Genomic DNA, 11013 nt, shown 5'->3' with positions numbered 1-11013 from the left:
AAGCCAGAAAAAGAAAGAAAAAACAAGCAGAAGAAACCCAGACGTACCTTTCCACACACAGAGCAGAAAGTGGAACAGCAGTTGTCTCCTTCCTGAGACATGGTGGGGAGCATCCCAGAGGAAGCCCAAGTTCTTTGCTTCTCTCCACAGGGACTTCAAGCAACACTCCAAAGACTGCTTTCTTTGGCAAGAGCTGGTTTTTGTTCTTTCTTCAACTGCTTCCATCACCAGAATCTCCTTTGGAAAAGGAACACTAAAGAAAGAATCAGCAAATGAAAAAGAATGAGCAATAACCACTTTCCCAGCTTTCTTCTGACATGCAATTTAGACTCTCGACTCGGGCAAGGTCTTAAAATCAGCTGGTTACAAGAACAAGCAGAAATAGGCACTGAAATCACTCATTTAACTGTAGCTGGTTACCTCCAAATTTTATTGCTTTTGGGAAAAGATGGACACGGAATTGAAGGACACTAGAAAAGTGACATCTACTTCCCCATAGGTGGTTAAACTTGGAAGCAGGACTTGAGCAAGAAAAGCTTCTCAGCTCCTTGTAAGGCACAAAGCAGTGGGATGATTTCCCACACTTGCAGAGTCTGACCTCTGCCGCAGGTGCCTGAGTGACACAAAAGCTGAGCTTCCCATTCTGAAGCACGTGGGGCAGGGCATGCAGCAGTTACACACCAACATGTGAACATTCCTCAGGCACGTTCCCATCGGAAGGGAAATCCCTTCTCACCGCCATGCCATGCCCACACCGCTCTTCAGGGCTGCACTGACAGCATGGACAAGCATTTGTCTCCACGACAGTGTAGTTACATTGTCTGAGGTGTGAAGGCAGCGCATGCCTATGTTGGTCGGGTGAGCTGTCCTGCCGCAGCGCGTGGGGCGGCGGATGATCTGCAGGGACAGCTCACAGGTGGGAGCCAGGAATGGACACGGCGGGAGGACAGAGGTGTTAGGGAGCAGCCACGGCATCAAAGAGCATCAAAAGGCCCTGAAAAGCATCACAGCCACAGCCAGGAAGCTTGGGGTTTTCATGAGCAGCATCCAGGATGCTAGAGACTATTTGCTGCCATACACAACGGCAGCAGAGCTCTCGCTGCAGGCATCCCAAAGTCAGGCAAAATGGGAACACACCCAGAGCTCGGCCGCACAAACCCCACAGCCAGAGCTGTAAGCTGAGCTGCCTTGATGTTTCTTGCACTCATCCCAATCTCTGCCAATGAAGACTCGGAATGCAGCCAAAGTGTTGATTGAGCACGAGCCTGCCTTTATTCAAGGGGACAAAGGAGGGCGTGAGAGGTCCAGGCTGTAAGATGGGACTCATCCTCTCTTGTAATCATGAGAGCTGCTCAGAGACCGTGCTGTTGCCCGGAGCCTGGGACTCGTGTCCTGATTCTGTGCCCCCCTGCGAGATGCTCAGCTTCTCCTCGGTGATGCTGACCTGAGCCTGCATGGTGGTGCTGCTGTCGGGGCACTCGGGCTGTGCTTGGGCTGGGCTGTCCTCGAAAGCCACTGGGTCACAATTTAGGCTAGTGCCTGTAGTGTCTGGCAGGCTCAGGTCAGGAGCTTCAGCAGGGATAGCATGAATTAGGGCTTGAACGTGGATGATATTCTTCTCTCCATCATTGCTGTCACGTGGAAGGCTGTCCTTGGAACTGCAGTGACTCATGCATCCTAACTGCACTCCATTGATGGAAGCACAGGATGTGTCATCATCACATGCCCTTAGTCTTCGGGGTACACAAGGGCTGGAGTCACCTAGGAAGGAGTAGATGCACACACAGCTGTTAGTGTCGAACATTCGCAAGATGAATCATGAAAGAGGTTCTTGACATTTGGCTATGTAGTGGTGGTGGGCAGAAGCAAATAGGCTTCTAGCAACAGTGTCACTGTCTTGAAAGTGATCCTCGTGCAGAATCCTCCTCGTGAAGGAGGTACAAGCCCACTGAAAGCATGAATTTTAGCTGTGTTGCTGACAAGCAGTGTTTTGAAAGCTGGATTTGCACCCTTACCTGCCAGGACCACGAATTCTGCTTCTGATGGCTCCCTGGCACTGTACTGCAGTTGGTGTTCGGCCACAGGTGATGGTCTTTGCAGGCAGAGGCAGGAACACCAACTGCCGCAGCGCGATGACTCCATCCTCTTTCTGGGAGAACTTGGTCTGGAGAGAGAAAACAGAGCATGCTGTCAGTCGTGGTGCAGGGTGAGTGAAGAGCTGCACCGAGCCCTTGATGACAGTTGCCCATTCCTGGCACTGCCTGCTTTCTGCTGAAACACAGCTTAGAAACGCGCTCTGTTTCAAACAGCAGAGGACGCTTCCATTCCTACAGCTCCGCCCTCAAGTCCTGCTGGCTAAATTCCTCTCAACCATGTCAAGCAAGATGCGGAGCATGTGAGCAAAGGCTCCTCAGTCAGACAGGACAAGAGCTGGCATATATATATATAATATAATATATATATATAATGGACAAAAATTAAACCAATAAAACCCACCCGACCAATGATGATAGGGGCTGGAAAGGGAAGTCCTCTTTACCTTTTAGATGGAAAATCAATTACTGTGTGGAAGTTCCCCTGTACAACTGCGGGGGCTTCCTCCTCTTCTATCTCGCTGCTCTGTGTCACAGTGGGAGAGCTGCTCTGGCCGTTTCTCTCAGCCTGTGCCTCCTGCACGGTGAGCAGCTTCGTGGCAGGAGGAGACACCCACACAGACTTTAGCCCGGCCAGAGAACTGTGCCCTGCAAGGGAAAACCACAGGTAAGAGGGAGGATCAGACAGCAGCAGCACAGCCATCCCAGTTCTGCATTTCTCTCAGACTTGCTTATCCGAGACACTGGAAGAAGAGGAGCTCAAAATAACCGTGTGCTCAGAGGTATGCTCGTGGCAAAGGACACAGCCACAATTAAGAGCAACTCACTGTATCGAAAAAGGCAAACAAAAAGCGTAGAAAAACTAGGGGGCAGGGATCTCAGAAAGCTTCACTGCCACACTTCAATCAAGTTTCACCTGCTTGCAAAACATCTTAACAGCAGTGATGGTTTTCTCCATGTAAGGCTTGGACACTCTCAGGACCCAGCAACAGGGCACCATATTCTAACCTAAGCCCAGAAGCCTGCTGTCTCCTCGACAGTAATAGAATTTTCAAAGGTCTTAGAGAAGGCCTGGATTGGATCAAGGTGTCAGATCAACATCAAGCTAATGGAGGAAGACGCTCACCCTCTCCCACGGCTGGTGTGGATTTGGAGCAGAAGATGACGTCTGTGTGGCTTATGATGAACTCGACAACAGCCGACTGCGTCTGCAGCTCCATACAGGCAGCTTCTCCGCTGGCGCAGGCAGACTGGCTCTGCTGGGATCTGAAGAAAAGGCAGATCTTACAAGTCATTTCCCCAAGATCATTTCCCCAAGTCTGAGCTTTTGCAGAGAAAAACTGTCAAACTGGGCTCTGGAGACTTCCGCAGTGGGCAATCAGCAATGCCACTGACGAAATTCTCAAGGAAGATCAAGGACACAACAGACCCATCTAAACATGAGAGCAGAAACTGTCATCTAGAAATTGTGCCCCTGGGGTTGGGGGAGAGCAGAAGTAAGCATCGTGTTGAAACGGAAAAAGAAGTTTACCTTAAGAGGTTTGGAGCCCACACTATCGCTAAATTCTTAGCGTCCATGTTGGTGACGGAGCTGTTCCCGGCTAGAGACGCCAAGTGTCTCATCAGGTATTCCAGCGTCCTGGAAAACAAGAGAGGCAGATGTTCAGCACCAAAAAGCAAGCCGTGCTGCAGTGCACAAAACAAACCTCACTTCATGCTAGTGGTTGTCATTGCTACTGTCCCTGAATATGAAGTAGATAAAATGTTCCCAATGCCACCACGCTGCAGCACCAAGCCCTGCAAAGCACAGCCGCAGCCATCGGCTGCACCAACCGTGCCCCCGTGCCAAGGAACTGACCCAATCAATTGACCCGATGCAGCCTTCAGCCACTTCAGCATGCACAGGCACGATGTTGCCAGCGTGAGACAACACCTGGAATCACATCATCGCCCTCTGAAAGGCAGCAGGGCTGAGCTCAGCAGACCGAGCGCAGCACTGACCTGTAGTGAGGAGCGGGCAGCTGCTGGATGGCGTCCTGCATTCTGTGCACCCGCTCCTCCTCTGTGGCAGCGCAAACAGCGTCCTGGAAAAAGGCAGGAAGGGATTCAGACACCAGTCAGGCTGGAGAGCTGCCACAGGTTTGGGAACCATGGGGACAGCGCGCTGGTGGTCAGCACCGAGGCAGACTCGATGCCTTCCAAGAGGCATCAGGGGAACACAGCGGCACACAGCCTGTGTCATTGAGGTCAAGCAGTGCAAGCTCTGGGGGCTTTACTGCCTGATTGCACAGCACAGCTCCTCGCAGCAGGCATTCCTCTCCAAGTCCACTTTGCTATTAACCCCGTTCTACCAATAGCTGGGGAACAGCAAAGGAAAGGGAATTCACACAAGCATTGTGAATAGCTTAAATAAGCACCTCCTGGCACCACCACAAGTGGCATCAGTGAGAGGCAGGATGTGGCAAAGGCATGCCTCATGGGGCTAACAGAAAGAAGACCTCAGAACTGGGGCACTGCTGCAACCACTAGCCAGGACGCCCAGGGAACAGGTATGTGTCATTTCCAAGACATTGCCCTGAGCTTACCGAGAACTTGTCATACAGTTGGTCGGTCAGGAGAGGGTTCGGGAGCTCCCTGAAGTACAACTTGCACAGGGAGCTCACGCTGTGAAGTTCTCGGACGCTTAGCTCGGGAACCTGCTCCGTATCGAATTCATGGCTGCAGAGAAGGACACAGAATTGGGCAGAGGGCTTTGAGAAAGAGGAAAACAAGTCCAAAGACACACACAGTCAAGAAAAGGAAGAGGTTCCTCTGAACGCCCGCAGCATGGCATGGGCCCCTATTGACAGCTGTGTCAGTCGCAGCACTCTTACCGTAGTCGCTGGATCCTGGACGCCACGCCGGACAGGCGGTATATCCCCCGCACCACACCATGTTCCTCAATGAATTGAGCGCAGCTCTGCAGGACCTGTGGCACTACAGAAAAAGAGCCAGCGGTTAGCTCAGCTTCTTACTTAAGTCCTGGTTCAGGCCGTGCTCTTCTCACATCCCATCCTCTAAGCCCAGCCGGGCTACCGCTTGCTTCCTCCTTACAGGAGAAAGCTGGCAGAGACAGCTGTGAGGAAACTGCACAGAGATGTGTTCTTGGCTTTCCAGAAATGCCATGACCTATCAACAGCCTGGAGAAAGTAATTCTGGCAAAGCCACAGACACTGCAAGTCCCATCACAGCTCCCTGGGGAATGGAAGAATCCAATCTCACATCCAGAAGAGCTAGGGAAAGGATGCAGGATGCTCTCTGTGGCTAGAAGCCTTCCTACGTTTTCAGGCTGAAACAATTTCTGGATATGATCTCCCTTTCAACTTTAGATGCCCAACGGAGAAAGATCTCAGGAATGGGTTGTTCCTTACCATCACGGCCAGAGCGGAGAAGGTGCTCCCCCAGGTCACAGCCAAACACCCCTTCCTTCGTTGGCTCCGGCTCCGTCGCTCTCCTGGGGCGGGCCTTCACCAAGGAACGAAGGAAGGTACTGAGCTTGCCCCGTTTCTTCAGCACTGCACAACAAAACAAAGAAACCAGTTCATTTCAGGCTTGGATCGGTTGGACGAGGCCGATCATAACACATTCGACCGAGCACGTAACAACAGGAAGAACATTCCCAACAAGGACACGCAAGAACGGTTTTCCCCATCCCTGCAACTGCCCAAGGCCAGGTCAGAAGGGGCCCCATACAGCCTGCTCTCATCTCCAGCTAAATGCACAGGCTGGCGACCCAGACTGAGGCAGGGGCCTTGGAGCCTGAGGATCCTTTAGGCCCCTTCCAATCCCAAGCCATTCAAGGAGGATTCTGTGACTTCCCCATGCCCAAGAATAAACACAGTGAGATTGGGCCAGATCTCTGCGTGTTCCGCTTAATGCAGTCCTCTTGCTAAGCTTGCTCATCTCGGGCATTAACAAAACCCCTGAAAGCCAAGCTGTGTCCCTATTTGACTAACTCGCATTGTCAAATGTAAATTACGCACCTGGCTTTGGCAATGAATTGAGGAGGGAATCGGGAACTTTTCCGCTGATGAGTTCCATGCACTCACCAGGGAAAAACCCGACCTGGAACAAGAACAAAAAGACAGGTGGGCATTAGCCCAAGCTCAGCACCAAAGGGAAGGTCCACTGACACTGACACAGGGCACTGCTTGCGTCAAGCTCTGTGCCAGGCGAGCGCTCCCGTCTGGTTTCTGATTACTAGTTGTGCTCTCTAGTCGGAGTGGTGCTACCTCAAAGCCACGCTTGCGGCCTCACCGGGGTAGTCTTTGGTGGCATACACATATGCACACAAGTCTCACCTGCAACGAGATTGAAACCCATCCAGCTTCAGCGCTGGCAGGAAAGCACGACTCAAATAAATGCTGATTCTTTGCTGCAGAATATCCTCAAGCTTGACAGCAAGGGAGACATTTTGAAGGAGTCTTGAGAGTATTCGAAAGGCGTTCACACCCTATACTACTCTCCCGTGCATGACAACAAGGAACGCCTTGGAATGCTTACTCAGGGGAGACTCATCCGGCCTGGCCGACGTGGCCTTAATAACATGGGCTGCCGCAATCGCGGAAACGTTTAAGATGACACCGCCGCTCCAGCTGCGGCTTCCAATGTTATCAGCTGGCAAAACAGAGCAGCTGTGTCAGGAGTGAGGACAAACCGGGAGGATTTCTGGAGGGCACTTGCAGGAGAAGCTGCAGCAATGTGCTCTCCTTGTGGGAGCTTCAGAGGAGTGCACGTCTCATCACAGTGATTTCTTCCTGGCGTGCGTTCCAGGCCATGCAAAGTGCATCTCTCTCTACCCGATAATCAGCTGGCCTGCACAGACAGCTGCCAGGCCCTTTTTGGCCCATTCTTTCCTGCAGGAGAGCACATCTGAGGCTCACTCTGCTGGCTCAACACAGGGAAAAAAGACCAGCCAGAGCTTCATACTGTACCTCCGTCGCCGCCACCTCAGGCTCACGGCTGATCCCACTGCACGCGACGCCCATCACAGCAAGTGTGAAGAGCTGGAACAGAGCAGAAACACTTCTGTTTTCTCTATTCACACAGCACAGTATGGACAGACTTCTTCAGAACTACCCTCGCATACCCTGTGGCAAAACCATGCGGGGGGACAAAATATGGCACATACCTGGCAGTGAGATCACCTCAAGCTATCTGCAGCAGTTCCTTGTCGCTTTGCTCAGATGTAATGAGAGCAAAAGCTGCACCGAGGCAGTGGGCGGATGGTGAAGAGAGGAGAGAGAAAGAGCAGGTCAGCGAGCAGGGCTAAGACAGCCATGGAATAACGCACACAGCACAACCGTCCCATCCCCTTGCTGCAAGACATGCTGAGTCTCAGGCTACGTGATGCCTGTCCGCCCAGCAACTTTACGATGCTTCCACAATTGAGCAAAGAAGACGACGGAAGAAGCACGGGATGGGTGCCAACTTTACTGATACCCCCTTTGGAACGTGTGTACCGGGGAAAATTACGTCTGATGGTCAAGAGTAAGCAATACGGTGCTGTGAGCTCAAACAGCCAGCAGTTCTCAACACCTCACTGCCCACCCATCCATCCCACGTCAGCTCAGCTTACCTACAAGCTGCTGCACACGATGATGTGAAGAAAAAGGCACTAAAGGCACTAAAGGCACAAGAGCAACAAATCAACCAACTACTCCGACCACTAGCTCACCCACAAAGGAATACAGAACGCACCGCTCCTCCCCTCATTCCAGACGCTTATGACATCACCAACGGCCAACAGCCTGGTCCACCATGACCCCCCACAAGGCGGGGAGCCAAGACCACGTGGTCACATCTGATTCCAACACCACAACATTCCAGAACTCAGTGTGGGCTTGGAATACTATCCTGGTGTGGCAGCGCAATGGGAGGTGTTAGGGCACAGCTGAAGAACTGACAGACACCGGACGTTTCCAAAGGAGGGTACCAGATTAACTCTCAGCATTCTCTTTCAGGGCTCTTTGGAATGCTTCAAACCCGTTTTCACTGCATAGGTCATTTCTAGAAAGTCCAGCTGACAAATGCTCACTTTGTCTGGGGAACGCCTCTATGCATCTTCACTCATGAATGAAAAAGAAAATAAAATGGGCATGCAACCCTATGAAACTTACCTCTCTGCTCTTGTTGTCAGCCACACACCTAAGATGAGCATTACGTGTCCCTTCTCCTGAATGAAGATTCACCCAAGTCTGTGTTCCACTCTGCTCCACCTCAGGGACTAGAAGAAACACAGACAGAGATGATGATCCTTTGAGCAGACGAATGTGCTGGGTGCTCACGTATTCTCTTTAGCAAGAAATACTACTTTATAATCCACAGTTTTTTGAGAGGTAGTATGAAAGATGAATGAAAAGGAAGCATATCATGAATTATTTTCATTAAAATAACCTTGTTAATCCTCTCCCCGTCAAAAAGGAAGCCTTATTAGCTGCAGCTCCAAGAACACCTTACACAACAAACTGCGGCACATACATCTTCTTCCCACAGCACCCTCCCCTCTCTCATTAGTGTCAGATTCACTCAGGTTAAAATACGTGGATCTGAACAGCCATTCAGTTCTGCTGAGGCAGGATCCCACTGCCGGGATGTCCCCCAGTCCCATTCCCTTCTTTTCCCAGCACGGGTGGGGAAAGGAACACCAACTGACATCACCTACTCAGACTTCTGCAGGGCCTTCCATTCAGTCTCACATCACAGAGAGAAGCAGGAGAGCTCTCGTGGCACAAAGCTCAGGGCTGCAGAAATCAAGGCTGCCTCTAAGATGGTGCTTAAAACAACATGTAGAACTGGATACGAGACGTGAAAGACAGGGCTGCATGGGCAACATCAGCACTTCTGCAGAGCACATCTCACAAGCACGTTCGATCAGGCAGCAAACACTAGCCCAAGAGAACCCAACACTAGCACCTGAGAGGCTACAACCAGCTCCCAGCGCAAAGGAAAACCTCTTATCCAACCTTTCCTTCCAAAAAACATTCTCCCAACCTCCTTCTCCCGTGAACACAGCACAAAGCTACTTCTCTCTTCCGTGGCCTTCCTTCACAACTGAGCATCTTCCCTCAAGAGTGCTGCTCAAGCGTGAATGGACTGTCTCCGCCTGTTGGCCGACTTGGCAATACTGCTGGACGCAGGCTGCGCTGCATCCACCATCACTGGCCGCTCCAATTCTCTGCTAACTGAAAAAGATAACAATGCCTGCCTGGCGTTCACCTGCCAAAACCACAAGCACAAGGCGCACAGCCCGATCCACCTGCTTTGTCTGAACAGCGCCTGTCTAAGGCTGCTCTCATGGGATACACCCTTCTGCTGCTCCGTTCTCCTCCGTCTAGCAGGGCGGAAGCTCTACTCTTCAACAGCAACAGCCAAGAGCTGCGAAGGCTGGAAACGCCTCCAATCCCACGGATGATTCTGTCTACAAACACAACTGCCCTGCTCTTCAGCAGGGGGATCGCTAACCAAGCAAAGCGCATATGCTCCAATAAGTGCACCATACCCTTCTTTCCATACTCCTCAGAGCTGTCACAACAGTGTGCAGCCCTTGGCACTGCATTTCCAATCAAGGTAAACATAGATCTAAGATACTCCTTCTGTGTTCATACTTAGATCCCCAGTTCAGGCTGGAGCTCGAGAGCTCAACACAACAGATATGACACGAGGTGCAACTGGATGATGTGTCTCCAAGGCAACAAAAGCTAACTCACCAACCAAGAACCAGGTCTTGCTCATTTGGCTGATCAGAGCAAGCGGGAGGGGGCCGGACATCAGACCACGAGTGTCCATTTCCACTGCAGCTCCATCTAGAGAAGAGCACCAATCACCAGGTGAGAATGAATTCATTCACAGGCCGCACAATGAGTCTGTTCTTGACACAAAAAATCCCACATCGATTCCCCCCCAAAAAAGGGAACGGCAGGAGCTAATACGGACCAAAGAGGTTCTTGTTCCTACACCTCATCCTCTCATCCCAAGTCCTGGGTGATGCCCACAGGCTTCAAGTCAGGTCTCAAATCCATTGGACTCCTGTCACTGGATTCACCCTGGCCTGGTCCAAGCCCCGGTCCTACCATAGAATCATAGAATTACCCAGGTTGGAAAAGACCTTGAAGATGATCAAGTCCAACCACAGCCTAACCAGTACCCTAACTCTAAAAAACCTACACTAAATCATATCCCTGAGTACCACATCCAAACAGCTCTTAAACACAACCAGGGATGGCAATTCAACAACCTCCCTGTGGAGCCTATTCCTGTACCTAACTACCCTTTCTGTAAAGGAGTGATTCCTAATATCCAACCTAAACTTGCCCTGGCGCAACTTGAGGCCATTTCCCCTCGTCCTGTCACTTGTCACTAGTGAGAAGAGACCCGGCCCACTCTCACTGTAAGAACCTTTCACGGTACTGGAAGAGGGCATATAATGTCTCCCCTCAGCCCTCTTCCCCGAGACTAAACAGCCCCAGCTTCCTCAGCCCTCTCTCATAGGGCTTGATTCTCCAAGTTTTTCATGAGCCTGTGTCTGCCACTTCTCTGGACCTGCTCCAGTACCTCCATGTCTTTCCTGTCTAGCCCAAAACTGAACACAGTACTTGAGGTGAGGCCTCACCAATGCCGAGTACAGGGGCAGGATGACTTCTCCTAGTCCTGCTCACCGATACCATCCCTGGTAGTGCAGGGAGCTTCCTTGAGCAGCACACTTCTGGTAGTTAAATTCAACTTACACAGAAATCCTAGCAGACGTCTTCGGTGTGGGCTAGGTTGAGAATTTTGCACCTATGACATTCTTCTTCTGAGAAGAAAACAGGCCCACAAGTGGTTGGGTAACAATGGCTGCATCGTCTAGAAAAGAAGCAGAGACGGCACGGCAGGACAGACG

At 51.3% G+C, this 11013-nt stretch overlaps 1 protein-coding gene and 1 long non-coding RNA gene across 4 annotated transcripts; both read right to left on the bottom strand.

Moving 5' to 3' along the window:
* Window positions 1-897: 897 nt before the first annotated feature.
* Window positions 898-6287, bottom strand: LOC107306918 (rho GTPase-activating protein 32-like). The gene is made up of 10 exons (XM_015850329.2): window positions 6116-6287; window positions 5504-5647; window positions 4967-5069; window positions 4679-4811; window positions 4095-4177; window positions 3625-3732; window positions 3220-3359; window positions 2540-2741; window positions 2016-2164; window positions 898-1761 (listed from the first exon to the last, which is right to left on the bottom strand). Exons 1-10 carry the CDS (start codon window positions 6171-6173, stop codon window positions 1340-1342), a joined length of 1542 nt encoding a protein of 513 aa, XP_015705815.1. The 5' UTR covers window positions 6174-6287; the 3' UTR covers window positions 898-1339.
* Window positions 6288-7022: 735 nt separating this feature from the next.
* On the bottom strand, window positions 7023-8988 carry LOC107306915. Of its 3 annotated transcripts, XR_001552304.2 has the most exons (4): window positions 8797-8988; window positions 8252-8358; window positions 7264-7336; window positions 7023-7138 (listed from the first exon to the last, which is right to left on the bottom strand). It is a non-coding gene; the product is annotated as an uncharacterized LOC107306915 (long non-coding RNA). The 3 variants fall into 3 exon arrangements; XR_004305760.1 differs by lacking the exon at window positions 8797-8988 and having other exon boundaries at window positions 8252-8429; XR_001552303.2 differs by lacking the exons at window positions 8252-8358; window positions 8797-8988 and adding an exon at window positions 7711-8113.
* Between the last annotated feature and the right edge of the window lie 2025 nt (window positions 8989-11013).

This window comes from Coturnix japonica (assembly GCF_001577835.2).
Source record: "Coturnix japonica isolate 7356 chromosome Z unlocalized genomic scaffold, Coturnix japonica 2.1 chrZrandom443, whole genome shotgun sequence".
NCBI classification, from domain to species: Eukaryota; Metazoa; Chordata; class Aves; order Galliformes; family Phasianidae; genus Coturnix; species Coturnix japonica.
Note: the sequence above shows the minus strand (reverse complement) of the source record. Positions and strands in the feature narration are given on the sequence as shown.